The 19,690-nt window shown below is 38.9% G+C and overlaps 1 protein-coding gene across 1 annotated transcript in view; it reads left to right on the forward strand.

The window, feature by feature from the left end:
• RPGRIP1L (RPGRIP1 like) overlaps positions 1–19,690 on the forward strand; it is a 92,930-nt gene that overhangs the window by 65,887 nt on the left and 7,353 nt on the right. The window contains exons 24-25 of the mRNA XM_039241749.1: positions 10,941–11,124; positions 18,392–18,476. Of these exons, the coding sequence (XP_039097680.1) occupies positions 10,941–11,124; positions 18,392–18,476 (269 nt within the window). The remainder of the gene's footprint in view (positions 1–10,940; positions 11,125–18,391; positions 18,477–19,690) is intronic.

Raw genomic sequence — 19,690 nt, forward strand, 5'->3', positions numbered from 1 at the left:
TTCCTTAAGAGCTGCTGTGGGTAGCACTCATAGGACAGTGATACATGGCTTTCATCAGAAGGAAAGGATTACTTGAATGCTTCTTGTGACCTAAGCACATCCGGTGTAATATGTCCCTCAATTATCACAACAAATCTACATTCTTTAGCATCTACTGTGTGTCAGAAAAGAAGTATCCCTGGCGTCAAAGAAGTCACAGTGTGCCAGGAAACCCAGCCACAAAGCAAGGTGGTCAGAGCTAGGAGATGGAATGCACAGGGCATGATAGGAGCATTCAAGCGGGTACTGAACAGCGTGAGGGACCCTCATCAAGGATGACCTCCTAAAAGCCTGTGAAGCTTGAGCCAAGTGCTGAGGAGGATCAGGAGTTAGTGAGAGGCATAAAGCGATCATTATAGGACAAAGGAATGATAGCATTAGAATAGGGAGCATAACTTGTTCTGGAAATGCAGAATGGTTTTAGGATGGACTACGTCAGTGGCACACCTACAGAGCCCCAGGAGAATATGCCAAAAAGGCAGACATGTCCTCAGCATTGAGGCCTCTCGTGTATCATCTGAGGAGGCTGAAGCCTATCCTAAAGTTCTATGAGCAGCCGGTAAGGGCTTTTAAGGGAGAGGGAAGATCACTCACTCATTAAACAGCTATTTTGTGAGCATTTGCTGCATCCCAAGTTTTGTTCTAGGCACTGAGAATAAAGCAGTGAATGAGAGAAATAATCCTCTTACTCTTAGGGAGTTTACACTATTGAATTCAGTTTTAAAAGAGCATGCTATCAATAATGTAACGAATAGATTAGAGGCACAGAGACTAATTAAAAAGTAATTAGAGAACCCTACTCTGGCTCTCCCCAGTTGATAGATTTTTTTTTTTTAACAAATTGCCTCTACCCTCTAATGTCACAAAATTGAGACTCAAGGAGTATGCTAGGTAAGTATCATTTATACCAATTACACTGTGGATCCAAATTACCTACCCTGTGTAACCACTTGAAGATCACTCAGTTGCCTCCTTGCACGTTTCAGAATCTCCCAACCCATCATTATTTCTCAGAAATCTTGATCCTTAAAAAGGAATCTAACAGATTTCCCAGGACTTAGGCACATTACTTGGTTCTTCCTCTTTTCTTTATGTCTGTGATGTATAATTAATCATAGATTACTTCATTTTGTTTCATTTCATTTACAACATTTATGAGCTTCACTTTGTCAGAGTGAAATGCTTGTCCCCTCCTTTTCTTTCCAAAGTGGCATAATTAGTGTTAGCATCTTTTTTAACAGGCTACATAAAGTTTAGTGGCTGGATTAAATCAAGTCATTAACATAATGTGCTGCCCAATTTGCCCCTATCGCTCTTCGTTTCCAGGACATCAAAGTGCCACAGAGCTCCAGTGTAATTGGGCCTTGCTGGCTTGTCAGATCCCGTCAGCCTGACGACTGCTGCTTTTACTAAAAAGCTTCTAGGCATGATAATTAAGTGGGGTGGGGAGAGTCTGAGAAATGTAAAACTTTGGACATTTCTCTATGAATATTTTATTAATTTGAATAATCAGAAGTTAACAGTATCAATTTGATGTATAATACATTGATTAAAAGCCTTGTTTTAGGTCCCTAAAATAGACATCAAAACCAAAAATTTGCATCTGCCATGGCATTAAAAAAAGGAATTAACAATCCTTTCAAAGGGTTTCTAGTTTTATCATTTAAGCAGTGCAGCTTTCCATTTTCACTACAAAATGGATGACCCTCGATTCACAGATTTCTTAAAGTACGCCCGCAGGTAAGAATGGGAAATCACACCCTGAAAGAGCAGTGGATTCCTCTGTGCGTTGCCTATTTACATCTTTCTGCTTCTCTGTTTCTACTAATCGCAGTTTTGTACAAACTGCCATATTCAATTGGACTAAACTGCAGTTCCACCTGGAAACCAGGTCCCCTTGAACAACATGCTGGCATTCCTGGGTGATTACAGTAACGATGTTCAGCAAAATACGCTTTAAAGATTTGAAAGGCAGAATGCAAAAAGCAATTCACTACTTTGAGAACTCATGTATTAAATCGGGAGGCACCGGGGTGGCTCATTCGGTTAAGCATCTGACTTTGGTTCAGGTTATGATCACACTACTCCTGAGTTCCCACCTTGGGTTCTGTGCTGACAGCTCAGAGCCTGGAGCCTGCTTCGGATTCTCTGTCTCCCTCTCTTTCTCTCTGCCCCTCCCTCGCTCCCTCTCTCTCTCTTCCTCTCTATCAAAAATGAACATTAAAAATTTTTAAAAAGAGTAAAAGTAAAAAGCATTAAATCGGGGCACCTGGGTGGCTCAGTCAGTTAAATGTCTGGCTCTTGGTTTCAGCTCAGGTCATGATCTCATGGGCCCAACCCCTGAGTCAGGCTCTGAGCTGATGGTTTGGAGTCTGCTCAAGATTCTCTCTCTCCTTCTCTGTCTACCCCTCCCCCGCCCGTACACATGTGCCCAAAATAAATAAGCTTTAAAAATTTATTAAATAATTTAAGAATCAAATATGATATCCTGTCAGTGTGTAAAATAACCCCCTCCCATTGTTTTACATATGGAAAACAGCTTCAGCTAGATAGAATAAGTTTCAAAATATATTTTAGGTAAAACCAGAAATGTTGAATTACTCTGCTGGTAGTAATTTCTTCAAAAACTGTTTTCTGTTTTGTTTTGCAACTTCATTCTCTCTTACTAACATACTATGGACATCTTTTGGGGTGCCTGGGTGGCTCAGTCGGTTAAGCATCTGACTTTGGCTCGGGTCATGATCTCACGGTTCATGGGTTTGAGCCCCACGTTGAAATCTGCTGACTGCCAGCTCAGAGCCTGGAGCCTGTTTCAGATTCTGTATCTCCGTCTCTCTCTCTGACCCTCCCCTGCTCACACTGTCTCTGGCTCTGGCTCACTCGCGCTCTCTCTCTCTCTCTCTCTTTCTCTCTCTCTCTCTCAGGAATAAATATACTATGGACATCTTTCCATAGCTGTATATTGCATTTCTTTTAACATATGCCTAATATTGCAATGCATAGCCATACCATATTTATTAAAATAAGCCCCTTTTAATGGACTTTTTAGGTTAGGGCATCTGGGTGGCTCTGTTGGTTAAGTGTCCCATGGATCCTTAGGTTTCCTTCAGTCTTTGTTAATACAAACATTTCTGGTTAAAATAACAATGTACAAAAATTCCTGTTTCCTCACAGCACACCTTTGCCAAACTAACAGTGAAGAAATTACACCTCACTGATAATTCCATACATACATATTTTTATATGAGCATATAGACACAGCATTTAGGTTTATGTAAACAAAGATGTCTAGAGACATATAATCCAAACACCATTAGCAGTGAGCATCTCTGGGACACGGATCAGGGCAGGGGTCCGCAAACTGTGGCCAATGTGTCAATCCCAGCCCTCTACCTGTTTTTGTAAGCAGTGTTTTACTGGAACACAGCCACACCCATCATTTACATATTGTCTGTGCTGCTTTCACTCTATGAGAGCAGAGCTGAGTATTTACAACAGAGACCATATGGCCTGCGATGCAAAAAATAATCACCTACCCCTTTGGCAAAAAATTGCCCAAAACAAGAAACTTCTGTATTTTACTTTTTGGATTTATGCTGTTGGATTATTTTTTTAAGTTTTTTTATTTATTTTGAGAAAGAGAGAGAGTGAACAGGGGAGGGGCAGCAGGGGGGAGAAAGAGAGAATCCTAAGCACCATGAGCACGGAGCCAACATGGGGCTCGAACCCACGAACTATGATCATGACCTGCACCGAAGCGAAGAGTCAGGTGTTTAACTAACTGAGCCACCCCAGTGCCCTTCTTGTGGGATTGTTTTTAATGATGAATATAGATTATTTCTAGAAAAGAAATCATATGTAAGCTAATTCTGTACTAAAATGTTAAATAATAACTAAAGAACAATTTAATATGAATATTATAGAAGCTTTTCTGTGAATATCTTTAAAAGGGTCAACAAGTGTAGATTGAATCTGTTTTTGGTTTAGAGCAGTGGTTCTCAAATGTGGTCCCCATACCAGCAGCAGCACCTGAGAAATTTCGAGGATACAAATTCTTGGACCCCACTCCAGACCTCGTGAATGAGAAATTCATAGACCAAGGCCCAGAAATCCGTATGTTACTGAGCCTTACGGGTCATTCTGGAGTGTGCTACAGTTTAAGAGCAACTTCAGGGAAAAGCAGTACTTCCCACCGTGACTGCACACTAAGATCACCTAGAGAGCAGTTTTAAATGCCAGGGCCCGGCTCCATCCAGATCCGCTAAATCCGAATTTTGTTTAAAGCTCCCCGGGTGAGACTAATATGCAGCCAAAATCGAGAACCACTGTACTATAACATCTGTTTTCAATGATGGTGAAAGTGGACTAGCATATCAAAATCACCTGAAATTGAGGGTAATTTTTAAAATTCTCTCCTTCCTTCACATTATTGCCATAGTAAGCCACAGTTAATGATAGAAATGTGTCATATCCCTCAGGTGTATTAGGACAGGAAAAAATATCCCAACCATTGCTTTAGAACATGTGGTAACAAGCTTCTGTAATTTGCCGACCATTACAGATGCAGTAATTTACATGGTGTATAAGGGAGACCATGACAGTATTCTAAAAATAAGCACTCTTAACTCTAGCACTGTTTTGATCTCCATCCCTGAAGTTTTCATTATTTATATTATTTGCTCAATATGATCTTTCACAGAACATAGGAGAAAAGATAAGTTACTGCCACTGATGAAAGCTGGGGGCGGGGCGGGGGCATTGGTTTTGTTTCTTAAAAACATTGTTATCTCCACAATTTGAGTTTCTCTTTACTCTTCTTTCTTCTAAAGAGTTTTTATTCTAAGAAACCAAAGACTTTCAATCAAAACATGTGTGAAGAATGGATATGATCCCAATAAGGGGAATGTTTTGGAGCCTAGTGGGAGTTGAGAGGACTTGGTTTTTTTTTTTTTAAGTTTATTTATTAATTTTGAGAGAGAGAGAGAAGGAGAGAGAAAATCCCAAGCAGACTCCACATTGTCAGTTCAGAGCCCAGTGTGGGGCTCAAACTCACAAACCGTGATATCATGACCTGAGCTGAAATCAAGAGTCGGACACTTAACTGACAGCCACCTGGTAGGACCTTTTTTTTTTTTTTTTTTCAGTTTTTGAGATGACTCTGCCCACCCCCAGCCTAAGTTGTAAAAATCACTATTAATTAGTGTGCATTCCTACCCTATTTACATATGACTGTCAATATCAATGGTGAGTTTGACTTTTTGAACCAACATTTTGACTTTTTTTTAGAGCTCACCCCAGTTAAAATTTTTCTTGTAAAGGGCATAGACATAGATCATAACCTTCCATTTCCATTTTATATCTATTACTTTGCTATGTAGTACCAAGTTCTACCCACTCCTATAGGTAGGCTTTGTTTATATTTATTTACACACACATACACACGTATGTAACACATTTTTATACTGATATATATAATATTCATGTAAGTTCATGTAACCATTTGGGGAGTAATTTGAATTTCTCACATCTGTCCCTTAGCAATTCTTCTAAGAGAATCATTCACATACATAAGAAAACATAAAGGGATGCAACATTGTAATAGCAAAAAAACGTGAACACCTGAATTGTTCATAAGTAGACAAAAAAGTGGACTATAGATTATGCAATACAAATGGAATTCTATACAACCATTAATATGAAGGAATTGAATTTTAATCATAAACATGCATAAATCTCAAAATATATAATATTGAGCGAAGAAAAAAACACAAGTTACAGAATGATTAGTAGAGGCTGATATCACTGATATAAAGCCTAAAAACAGAACAATGCTCTATGTCGTTTATGGATCCATTCCTATGTTGTAGAAAATATAAAAGCGTTTTTGGGAGTGATACACACCGACGTAAGGAAAGAAGTTACCTGTGGGGAAATGAAAAAGGAGAGAAAGGAGCTAGGAGATGGGGCTTGACCTGTGTCTAACTGAAATGTTTTGTTTCTTCAACAGTAACAACAAAAAAGTTTGAATCAGATACAGCAAAATGGTAACATCTGTTTTAGACATTGAGGATTTGAATATGCCAAATTATTTTCTATACTTTATCATTTTAAAAGTTACAGGAATGCTTATTCACTGTAGAAACTTAGGATGAAATAAAATTCACATGTAATCTCACCAGAATTAGAGTTAAATCTAATGGACTAAAACAAGTTGAAAACTTTTACCATAGGCCATCCTCACTTAAGGGATACTATGTTTAAGGACTGTCATGCATAATTAGTTTCGAGAAGCCTAACAATTCGGCCCCAGTGTGGCTGCTCTGATGGGTGAAACCAGAGGAAGAATTCAGCATGATCCTCTGAAGTAAAACATAAAAAATGTAAGCATGCCAATAAAAGCTTAAGTAAATACTATAGAAAAATACAGCCTAAAATGAATTAGCATCAGTCAGGAAGCAGTAGTGGAATTGAGCCAAAATCATGAGAACTTTAGCTTTTTTTCTCTGCAAGTAATACAAGCTGTCATCACATTTCTAGATCATTCAGCCACATAATACGTAGTGTCCGTCTACACAGGCAAGTTAAAGTAAGTTGCTTGCAGTTCTTATTTGAGTCACTTCTAGTACTTCTGTTCACCGCAGTCGATTTTTAAATGCCTTTTCTTTTATATGCTGACGTCAACATCTTGCTAACTAGGGAAGTTAATAGGGCACTTGGTGAACAAGACAAAAGTAACATCATACGTAGTAACAAACGTTCAGACATATAGAAAAGAAGACAGGAAAAGCCTAAGACCTAGACATGTGGCCAACTTGCTAATCGTGAAGGTGACTAACACCCTACAGAAGTACAGTCTCTTGTTCTCGAGACCCTGGACAGACATTATTACGCATCTCTCTGCAAAGACTTGTTTGAAGGTGTGTTGTTACCCCTTCCAAGTCTCCTAGTGGAACTTGTTTTCATTGTTTCGTGGAACAATGTTTGTTATGAAACATTGGAAGGGTTCAAGTAATAGTGACTACCATCTCAGTTCCACAGTATTGACCTGTCTTTGAAATATTCTTCTTTAACCAAAATCTTACCCAGCAAGATTTCTATATATTTTTCAACAGCTATTAATCACCAACTTACCAAAACAGGGGAGACACAATAAGTATTTGTTAAAAAAGAAAACTGCAAAATGCAGCTACACCTATTTCTGGCAATATACAAGAGATACTCTGAATATATAAAAGATAGCCTCCCTTGACTCCATATCTTTAAGTATTACAGAGAGGCAGATAGGCAAAGAAAGCCACGAAGTATAATGTGACTGGAAAGTGCAGTAAGGACCCAGAGGAGGAACCAGCTCACCCCTAGAGAATAAAAATGCTATATCCTAAAAGGACAGCAAGGGTGGCCCAGGGTGTAAAGTAAGTAGAATTTTGTCTGGCAGAGGAGATTTTAGATGCAAAAAACCCGAGCTCTATAAACAGCACACCACTGGTCCCAGAAAATGCCTAGAGTGTACATTAATGGGCTTTCAGGCAGAAAGGGTGATACCTGATTTGTTTTTCGGGAGAGAATTCAGCCACAAGAAGAGCAGCTGAGGCCCCAGACAAGGGATTAGGGGCAAGAAATCCCATCCTGTTTTGTCTCTATGTCCTCAATAGCTGATACAATGTTGAAACACAAGCTTTCAATAATCTGATGAATCATTGTGGTATTTAGGAAGTAAAATGAATAGGAATGGGTGATCTCAAGGATGTGGGGGGTATGAAAAAGGGAAATGGCCAAAGGGGCTCCAAGGTCGCTTGGCCACAGGTGACCAGTTGGATGGTGATGTCACGTGAGACGGGAAATATCGGAGGATGAACGAGATCAGGGGAGAGAATACGAGTTCATTTCTGACACGAAGTTGGAGTTGTCTGTTATGCAGTTGATGTGCTTCTGAGTCTTCAAAATCTTTATATATAATCTAGTTGAACTTTTGATTCACAGAGGCCAAAATACCACCGGAATTGTTCCAATGGTGGAACAATTGGCTGGCCCCAGTAGCCAGAATGTATAATGTTTAGAAAATTCTTTATTCAGAGTGTGCTTCCCTAGATATATACTATTTGGAACTTATCCTCTTTCTGATTTGTTTTAAATCGATTCATGTAGCATAAAAAGAACAAAGATGGGGCACCTGGCTGGCTCAGTCTTTTAAGCATTCAACTCTTGATTTTGGCTCAGGTCACAATCTCACGGTTCAAGGGATCGAGCCCCACATCAGACTCCTCACTGACATCATGGAGCCTGCTTGGGAGTCTCTCTCTTTCCCTCCCTCTCTGCCCCTCCCCCAGCTGCTCTCTCCTGCGCGCTCTCTCTCAAAATAAGTAAACATTTTTTAAAAAGAAAAAAGGGGCACCTGGGTAGCTCAGTCAGTTGAGCATCCAACTTTGGCTCAGGTCATAAACTCACTGTTCATGAGTTCGAGCCCCACATGGGGCTCGCGCCTGTCAGCCTGTTCCCGCAGAGCCTGCTTCAGATCCACTCTCTGCCCCTCCCCCACTTGCACTCTCCCCAAAGTAAATACATATTAAAAAAGAACAAAGAAATGGTAACTAATAACTTCTGTATATAATATTAGTCAGAAAATTTAAGGGACATGGATAGAGGTAATGAGGCTTGAGGGGGAATAACAATAAAAAACTGGGCCAAAAAAGGAGATGATGCCATGTAAGGAATTTTAAAGCTCTTTTATTTATTTGAATATTATGATGGGTTTTCTTTTGGTTTGTTTGGTATTGATGTTTTTGCTCGTTTCTTTGGCTATAATCTACTTTCATTTAGAGTTCTATATCTGTATGTAGTCTTATTCGATAACCTAAATTTGTTCTTATAGTAATGCAAGTTTTCATATGGGGATTGTACACTTAATATATTATTAATAAAATAACCAGTTAAATAAATTCGATTCCCCTGCTATTTAAAAGTTCATATGTCTCTTCATTGGGTTCTGTGATAAACAACTTTAAATTCTTCACAACATCAAGATAACCATTTTTTGCCTTTTGATGGCTATTTTCCTTTAATTCTTTTGTGAAGAAGCAGGAATGTTTTATTAGATGTTATTGTTATAACAATTTTGAGTTTTTCAAATTACAAAGCAGGTAAAAGACTTAATTATGCATGGTGCTCCATTTGAACCAGAATTATAAAACGTGTGCGCGCGTGTGGTATTCTGACAACCACAATGCATTTTAAGGAAAAAATAATATCACTTAAAATATTTTCTTGCCCATGTTAGTCTTCAGCAAGCAGAGAAGGGCTTTTCTGAAGTGAGGTTAGACAATAGAGCCAACTTCATTTCTTATGCACGTGAACGGAGAGGGCTTGAGGTTATTAGTTGAAACCGAGTAACCTTTCCAGGCTTTCATCTCTTTCTTTTCAAATTTGAATATGAAAAGCAAATTCAAGTCAAAGACCATCACTTTAATGACATTTGGCAGTCATTTGATTTATTAGGTTTTAGAAAAAATTTTCCTTTAAATATTTCATCATACTATGCTAATCCTAGTAATATTGCCAGCTGCCGCCTTGTACCTGTATTAGTGGAGACAGAATGGTGTGGAATTTTCTCTGTCATCCTAGTAAAATTTCCATGAATCTACTGAATAATAAAATAACCTTATTGAAATATTCAGATTTGGGTTTTTAGTTAAAGTGTCTTAGAATACATAATAAAAGAAAATGTCTTTTGAAAGAACGGGGTAAAATTACTTCATCAAATATTGAGGGGGTTTGACAGTAATAGAAATTGTTCTTTATGGGGATATTTTTACAATAGGATAGTTATGCTTTTCAGCTTGATTAATTACATTATATGCTTTGAAACATCTAAGTAGCCACTATGGTGAATTTGCTCACTGATTTACGTTTGACAATGAGTTCCTAAGAAGTTGGCCATATAGACAGCCCCCGGTTTCAGGATTTTCTAAGTGTTATTTGAAGTTATGTAATTTACAGTAGCATGCTTCTGAATTTAGTGAAGAGAAGTTTAGTTAAAGGGAATGAAGCGCAAATTTAAAATTGTAAAAAATTTTGCAATGTTAAGTGAGGAATCACCTTGGCATGATCTAATTTTTAAGTCATAGTTGGTTATTTGTTTTAAATCGTCACTCAAGGAAATATATACGGCTTGTTTAATAATGTCTGTGACACCAAAATGTATTAAGTGAGGAGTGAAATGAAAATTACACAGTAAAACAAATTATTTTTAATTATAAATTCTGTCAAAGTGAGATAAAAAATAAATAAATAACCGGGAAATGTGTGTTAAATTAGGTAAACACAGTTTCTCTTGTTTGAAAACATTACTTATTGAATGAAATATGTTGCAGCAGAATATACAAGACAATGAACTATAGTTTCCGCTCTAGTTAATATGGATTCATATAGCAACATGTATTAGCATAATCGCTATAAAGTATTCAACAGGCTTGATGTCTGAATAACTGAAACTTTCTCAGGTACTCTAGATTAAATAAAAGCAGTGATAAACATGTACTTGGTTACATAGTTTAAAACAAGGCGAAGTGATACTTGTCATTCTGAAAGCAATCGGAGATGAAGATCTCATAATCTTCAGCCCTGATAGACTACTAGTGGGGTATTTATAGCCTCAAATGTAAATCAGGAGACTATTGCCATGACACTGTTAACTTCAAACCCTGGGGCATTAGAATCTCATTCTCTCTCTCTCTGTCGTGAATAATCTATCATGTGTAACTATACAATAGTGTACAATGCGTTCCAAAAAAGAAACCCATTGGCCTTCATGTTTTATTTAAAATTGATAGTGAGAAAGAGTAAAGGGGGTTTTGCTCATTTGTTTTATGTCTCTTTGTTGTTTTTTGTTTTTGCTCCCTAAACAGCCATCAGAAAAAATTCGGATTGAGATCATTGCTTTACGCCTTAATGATTCTCGAGTAACTGCAGATGACACTATCCAACGGCTGTTCGTTGAATGCAGATTCTACAGTCTTCCTGCCGAAGAGACACCTGTGTCACTTCCAAAACCCAAGAGTGGGCAGTGGGTCTACTACAACTATAGCAATGGTATGTATGGTTCATTATAATACAGACATTTTTGTCTTACTGTGAAGGTAGCCGTAGGAACAAGGACAAAGTATGATTCCCTAATGTTCACATAGAGTCATGGAAGTCTCATCAGAAGAGATTAATAAAAGTCAGATCTGTACCATAGGATTGAGAATTAAATGTGAAGTGATGCTAGAGTTAAGAGAACACAAAAATGGTAGGAAAACAATGTCTCTAGGTGTTCCCACTACATCATGGTATCAAAAGAAAATTGTCACACCTGGGTCTACAACTGAATCAAAAAGTATAATATTTCAAGGGGGAAAAATAAACCACTAGCTTTTTAATCATGATTCAAACAATTCGGTGGCCTAATTTTTTCTACCTTTCTGATCAGCGTCCTCACAGAGATGTTTTTACGGTGTGTGTGTGTGTGTGTGTGTGTATACATATACATATATCTCTCCCAGTGTCTATATGTTCAGGATTTTTAGTGAGTGACCTAAATTCTTAGAATATGTTTTGATATTTTAGTCTACATGTGCATCAGTAGCTGCAGGCAGGTTGCCTCTTTTAGAGCTTTACCTCTCAGCGGGTTGACCTCAAAGTCAAACCCCACTGGTACCCTGTAAATTCTTGGATCAGCCAACTTTAAGGTGTTTTAGAGAATCATATATATCAGCATATTATTAAAGTGGAGTAAAAATATCATACCAAGCAGACATTGACCCTATGAAAAAACTGCTTATTAAGTTCTAAAGCCCTGGGGCACCTGGGTGGCTCAGTCGGGTAAGCATCTGACTTCGGCTCAGGTCATGATATCATGGCTTGTGAGTTCGAGCCTCACGTCGGGCTCTTTGCTAACAGCTCAGAGCCTGGAGCCTGCTCCAGATTCTGTGTCTCCCTCTCTCTCTTTCCCTCCCCTACTCACACTCTCTCTCAAAAATAAATAAACATTTTTTAAAAATTCTAAAGCCCTATAGTTAAACAAACCATAAAGATGGAATGTTGTATTATCTTTAGCAAAAACAAGGCATTTTATGCTAATCAAACACTAATATTTTTACTCACTAGGTTTATAAATTGTATTTTAATCAATGTGTAATCATGCTATTGATTGTATGTATATCAGCTACTCATCATCCAGTAGGAATATAGATGCTCGTGGTTACTTCATATGTATGTACACATGTGCACACACCTGATATTTTTAGAAATGTGGTCATTGCTTGAGACAGTGACTATGAGCATCCAGAGGTCTGTGCTAGTCTTCCCTGGATCCACAGTGCTTACTAGTTATGTGAACTTGAGCAAGATGGTTAAATTTCATGGTATCCTGTTTTCATATCTATTGAATAAGGCGCTCTCTTCATTCCCTTCCAGCTCAAATTCTATAATTCTATAATGACAGATAGGTTGAGAAATCAGTTAGGAAATAAATAGTGTAGTCAGGACAAGAATCTGATTCCTCCTCACTTTCATTGACTTGATATAACAGAAACATTCCCAAAAATATTTTCTCAAGCTTCCTTAGAGATACTTTACCTGCAAAGTGTCAGAAAAGTAAAACACACCAAATATTATCAGTAATGAGAGAACCGTTTGGACAACTAATTATAATGAAAATACCCTCCAAGAAAAGAGACAAACTCTTCTGGCTTTTGTTTTATTCTTTTTAAAGGTCAGCAGTAGAAGGTTTGGTTGGACTGACAACAAAATTGCTTTTTAGACATTGTACATTGAGAAGTTTGGCCTTCTGCAGAACAGATTGTTTTTATTTGCCGAAGAAGCAATGCAAATCATTCTGGGATGCAACCTGTTCACACATCCTCAAGTGTCTTGAATTTTGTATCTTTCTCACGTAGTAACCTAGGGCTTCAGGGGGGTCTTGTTAGTTGGTTGGTTGGCATTGGTTCAGGCGTATTTTTTCCTTTTGCTGCAAGATACTCCTACCATCTAATTGGTATTTTAAGAGCTGCTTACGTTTCTAATGAATAATTAGTCTTCTGAAAGCAACAAGAGAAACCAACAATTTATTAGAAATGAATTCAGTAGAAGTGTTTACTATCTCTTTCTTCAGCTTCTCTTCCTACCTATTGAGATTTGACTATGTAGTATTTGAAAGGTTAATTGAAATTTAGGGATATTTCAATCCCCTTGTGGTGGGAGGGGAGAGGAATGTACTTTGTGTTCCAAGCAAAATAATGCTGTTTTTCATTATCTCCTACATCTGAAAAAAATGTAGTCTTAGATCATCAGCAGATTCTGAGAAATAATTAATATTAACCTTGTAGAAGGCTTTATTTTATTTTTCACCCAGTTATGACCTAGTGAAAGTGTTTATTTTAAAATTTTTGGATTTGCATCACCTTCATTGCAGAATCTCCTTGAATCTTTGGTTAATAAGTAACTATCTCATCTAATTATTGTAATGATTTACCGTTCACTTGTGACTTGATGTAAAAGGTCAGTAGAATGCAGCCTTACATCCTCCAAATCATATTAAGTGTTAATGAAAGTAATTTTATTTCCAAACTGTTTAATTCAGATGGAAAATCTAAAGGAAAATCAGTACATGCTGTCTTCTGTTTGAACGCCATACCAGTTGAGAGGTTGACTGAACCTTGCAATAATTTTTATATTATGGCTTGCATCTTTTCAAAAGGGATTCGTGTCCTGAGGCCTAAATTAGGTACATAAAAGGAGATTTAGCCTAGTGATCCACATGATTATTTAGAGCCCAATTCGGTCTTGATGAAGAGGTGTTATTACCAGTTTTATTTACACAAAAAATAGATCTTCTTAGGGCTCCTAATGCTGAAAAACAACAGCAACAACAAAGTTGAATTCACTTGCTAAACATTTGTAGCAGGAGGAAAACATTTGTATTTTGTTGGGCCTGAAAATTTTGCTCAGAGAATGCTGACAAAGCTAGAAAATAGTTTGGAAAAAATAAGATTAATGGTAGGTCTGAAGAATGTTGTCTGGGCTGAATAAAAGCCTTCCAGGGAATTGACAGTGGGAAGAGAAAAGATTAATGAAATCATCCCAAGTTTTTATGAGACTTCTGCAGATCTGGGCCCTGAGTGTGTGAGCATTGAACAGTCTATGTTTTGGAACAATTAAAGTTTAATTCAGAAGATGAAAATGATGCAGACTTTACATTTTGTCACTAATAGGAAGAGAAATTGGGCAAAGACAAGGATTGGGGGATAACATGCCAACACAAAAAGTTTTCAGAGATTCAAGGTTATCTCAGCCCTTTGTAATTAAGCCATCTGCATTTCTTCTGCCAAAAGACACTGATAAGAATATAAAGATCTTTCCAACCTGCAGAAGTGAGGGATAAGTTTTTAATGGTAGATAATTCAAGATCAGCTCAGATAGTTGGACTGCTATTTGGTACCTTTTTTGAGACATATGCTTTCAATAAGTATGTGAAAACCTAGCAAGCCTTAAACAAATGTGATTTCCAATGAGAAGAAAAGGCAAATAGCTTAATTTTTAAAGAGTTCTGATACTTTTCAAGTCACCAGAATTGCTTTTTATTTTATTTTTGTATTTTATTTTTTTATTTTATTTTGAAAGAGAGAGAGAGAGAGGGAGAGCACCAGCAGAGGAGTAGAGAGAGAGAGGGAGAGCGAGAATCCCAAGCAGGCTCCACACCTGGACATGGAGCCCAGCGCAGGGCTCAAACTCACAAACCGGGAGAGCATGACCTGGGCCAAAATCAAGAGTCGGACGCTCAACCGACTGAGCCACCCAGGTGCCCCAGAATTGCTTTTTAAAAGATATATCTCAAGTTTTGAAAGTGTAGATTTTTTTTTAACCGTCTAGTTCCATAAGACCAGATGGATGTCCTTAGGCCCGTGGCCTAGAGGTGGCCACAGTGTTCCGATGTCCCACGTGTTCAACACAGAAGTGTTCACTGGCAAAGGGATGTTGAGCTGCAACAGCGGTTCCCAGTGTGGGGCGTCCCCACCAGCAGCAGGAAGATAAAAATTCTCAGGCCCTAACCCAGGCCTGCCGAATTAGGAACTCAGGGTGAGTGCATTAATGTGCATTTTAACCAGGCCTCCAGGGGAGGCTGGCATTCATTAAAAGGCAAAGAATCTCTGGGCCAGAGCAAGACGGCCATATTCTAGGCCTCGTTTGTGCAAACAGAAGAGCTGGACTTCAAGTTTAGTCAGCCTTTGGAGGACTTTGCTTATTGGTAAAGAGCTTGAGTGTTTCAAAAAGGAATCTTTAAAACTGTTCAGCCCAAGAGAGTTAAGGCCTCTGGAGCAGACGTTCCTAAGCAATATCCTTTTCTGAGAGAGTGCACAGAGTTTGATGGCTTCCCTTGTTACAGGCACCGAATCCTCTATCTCGCTGCAGTCTGTGCTGACAACATGGTTCAGCGTAAACAGCAGGAAAAATTTTGGCTTCTTATGGAAGGAGAAGTTATAGTGTGGAGGTTAAGAAGGCAGGCTCTGAAGGCAGACTTGCTGGGTTCCGCCACTTTCTAACTAGGTGGGCCTAGGCAAAGTACTTACCTTCTCTGGGTCTATTTAATCATGTGTGAAATGTAGGACAGCATGGTCCTTAGCGCACGTGATTGCTGTGAGAACAGTATTGAGCTTGGTACCTAGTACATAAAGATCACTCCACAAACAATGGCTCTCACTATTTTTATCATTAAGAGAATAGGAAACACAGTGCTCTGGCCAACTAGATGAAACAGAAGCAGAGATGTCCCCATTATACTATTTTTTAACCAATTTCAATAGTAATGGTGTTTCAGTTGTTGTTGTTTTTTTTTAAGACATAGAGATTGCCATATAGTACAGCAGTTCAGCTTCTGGAAACCTACCCAAAACAATTGATAGCAAGGACTCTGACAAATACGTATGACGAATACATAGCAGAATTATTTACAATAGCGAAAAGGTGGAAATAACTCAAACATCCGTCCACAGACAAATGGATAAAGAAAATCCATATATCACAATGGAACATTATTCGGTCTTAAAAAGGAATGAAATTTGGATAAATGCCATGGATGAACCTTGAAAACGATTATGCTGAGCAAAATAAGCCAGACACAAAAGGACAAGCATTGCATGGGCCCACTTGTAAGAGGTACCCCAAATAGGCCAGTTCATAGAGAATAGAGGTTCAAGTAGAATAGAGGTAGCCAAGAAGTGCTGGGGCGGGGCGGGGGGGGGGGGGGGGAAGAGTTACTGTTTACCTGGGACAGAGATTCAGTTTGGGATGATGAAAAAGTTCTGGAGGTGGATGGTAGTGACAGCTGAACAACCGTGTGAATGGACTTAATGCCCCTGAGTGTATGCTTCACAATGGTTAAAATGACCAATTTTATCTTACGTGTATTTTACTACATTAAAAAAGTTTTTTTCAAGCTACTGAGATTTATCAGAACTGGCCTAGTTTAATTGAAAGACTAGCTGGGTGCTGGACTCTGAATTCATTCTTTTTTGTTTTTCTCAATCACTGAGATAACCCTCATCTTCAACCGACACAGACCACTCTAGTTAACAACTATATTGTGTATTTGAAAGATACAAGAGTCGATCTTAAACGTTCTTATCAAAAGGTAAAAAAATGTGAGTCAGTGAGGTGATGGATATTAACTAAACTTATTGTGGAAATCATTTCTCAATACATACATATATCACATCCTTATGTTATACAGAAGATTAGTACAATGTTAACAGTCAATTATATCTCAATAAAATTGGCAGGGGAGGGGGGGAAATGATCCAAAAAATTGTCACCAAAAAAACCCAGAAATAACATAGACCATTATGGCTTTTAAGTTTTAGAACTCTGAAGTCAAAAAAATATGCTCAATCGTATCTTGAATTGGTTGAAGCAAAAACAAACAATTCCCATGTAGAGAACAGAGTGTCCATTCGGCTTGGTATACTGGTGGCCAAAATGAGGTCCAGTCCCCCAGCAGTAGTGGAAGTCTCTGTTAGCAAGACTTTTTAGCACTGGTAAGCAAAGCACTGGACTTTCAAAATACTCTGCACCTTTTGTCTTTTTTTGATTCCTGTAAATCTCAGTAACCTGTATAATTAGTCACATTCACTGATATTGCATCGTGCAAACAGCAGTAAACTAAGAGCCAGTGTTTGACCTTGGTTCTCATTTCTCTTAAACCCTTAACCCACCCCTACACAGACACTTACGTGTCTCCCACCCGGCGTGCCTCAGTGCCCAGCATGTCAACTGAGCCAAATGACTAAATGAATTGATAGTATCATAATTTGAGATTGGACTAAAATTGTCCAGGGACACATTCTCAGTATGAAATATGTTGTCTCCCAGCGGAGCCTGGCTTTGGGATTGTCATGGTCTCTTTCACCCTTTGTGTACTTCTGATCAGGATAGTCTCTGAATCGAGAGCTGGGCCCAGGGGAGACTTTACCTCCAAAATGGCTTGTGGAAAAGAAATGTCATCAGAAGCTAAGGCATAGCTGAAAGGCTGCCGAGCTGAGAAAAAATAAATCAGGCTGTAAACGGGAGAGTTCACACTCTGAGATCCCATTTTCCCAAAGTGCAGACGCTTATTTAGTTTCAAGTGCTCCCTGCCTTCTTCCTGGTGGGACTTTAGATCAGCTATCTCACGTCGTATTTTAGCCACGTAAAGTCTGGCCACGTTCCTGCGTGCCGACATGCACCTTTAAAAACCAAAGACAAACTTCCTACCCTAAAAAGCCTTTCTCTCCCTTGCTCTACTTTTCTCTCCCATACCCCCCAGCCAAACACCAACAAACGTCAGCCTGTGGATTTCCTCAGCCCAAACACTAGATGCCTCTTTTATTGCGTCTTGTGGCAGGAGAGAAGGATTAAATTACCGAGGCTGTCAGGACGGACAAGCTCTCTGCCATACATTATCATTATCACTCGCTTCTTGGGTGAAAGAAAATGCAGTAAATCCCTCAAATACAAAGCAATAAAGACCGCTGGCTTTTACTGTCATGACTGCCAGTGCCATTAACAGGCAGTGACAGCGATGTGGCACTCTCAGATGTTGCTTGTATCTTTTCTGACAGTGTGCACATAAACCTGCCACTGACATGACATTAGATCACATGACTATTCAGATTTGATTCTGGTTTCCAGAGCTCCTTTCTTTTCCCAGGCATACGAGTGAGGTGGCATGACTTGTATCTCTCAAAACAGGTATTCATACAAATACAGAATGGTACTAATGTGACTTCCTTCTGTGGATTTCTTTTTCTTTTCTTTTCTTTTTTTTTTTTTTTTTTTGGTATAGTGATCTACGTGGATAAAGAAAACAACCAAGCAAAGAGAGACATCTTAAAAGCTATCCTACTGAGACAAGAGATGCCTAATAGAAGGTACATTTAGCATTCTAAATTATCTCGTGGCTTCTATCGAAATAGATCTCTGTGGTGTGGCAAAAGAAAGCTCAAGACGAAGAATCAGAGAACCTGACTTCTCTGATTCACTCTGTGTCCTTAAATGAGTATGTTTCCTCCCAGGGTCTCGTTCTCTGAGAGATACAGTAGGCCTGCATACCATACAGAGTAACTGTAAAGTTCCTACAGTGCTTGCAGACCAAACGAGCAGACAGTATATATGCAGTTCCCCGTTACCGGTCGAGTATAACTGTAAAAGCAGAACATAATTGCACTGAGGGTGCACTCTGGAGCCAAATGGCTTGAGGTTAAGTTCGTGTTTCATCACTTACTAGCTGTCCGACCTTGGACAAGCACCCCGTGCCTCATATTTTCTCCATCTGTAAAATGGAAGTAATAATACCACACAGGGTTGTTGTAAGGATTAAATGAGATAATACAGGTGAGATGGGCAGAATGGAGCCTGACAACATAGCAGGTGGTAAGAGTTTGTTGTCGTCAGTGGAAATAGGAGTAATAGCAGTATTATTATTTGGAATAGCTCATCAGCCTTTCAGACTAATTTTACCTTACTATCATTGTTTAATAATTCACCATTTCGTGTTCTTTTTCAATGCTTTTTTTTTTTTTTTTTTTTTTTGCAAAATTGAGCAGAAGACATTGCAATTCTAGTTCAGTAGAGAAATGATACCCTTTTAAGAAGGAAAAACCCTGATCTAACTAACTTCCTGCTTCTGCATGAGCTCCCATGTTGTACGTTTTGAGGAGATATATAAGGTGCTGCCCATCGGCCCCTGGGCTGGCTCTCCTCCCTTGGTCTGGGTGGACCCTTTATCTCTCTGTTGTCCTCTTCTCCTTGCCTTTGTGGCCCTTAGATGACACAGCCTCAGAAATGGAGCTCACCCCTGCTCACCTTCGAAAAAGGCACAGGGCACCTGGGCGGCTCAGTCAGTTAAGCGTTCAACTTGGGCTCAGGTCATGATCTCACGGTTCGTGGGTTCGAGCCCCACATGGGACTCTGTGCTGACAGTGCAGAGCCTGGAGCCTGCTTCGGATTCAGTGATTCCATCTCTCTCGCCCCTCCCCTGCTCACACTCTGTCTCTTTCTCTCTCAAAAATAAACAAACATTAAAAGAAAGAAAAGAAAGAAAGAAAGAGAGAGAGAGAGAGAGAGAGANAAAGAAAGAAAGAAA

Source organism: Hyaena hyaena, unplaced genomic scaffold (assembly GCF_003009895.1).
Source record: "Hyaena hyaena isolate Hyena2069 unplaced genomic scaffold, ASM300989v1 scaffold_7, whole genome shotgun sequence".
NCBI classification, from domain to species: domain Eukaryota; kingdom Metazoa; phylum Chordata; class Mammalia; order Carnivora; family Hyaenidae; genus Hyaena; species Hyaena hyaena.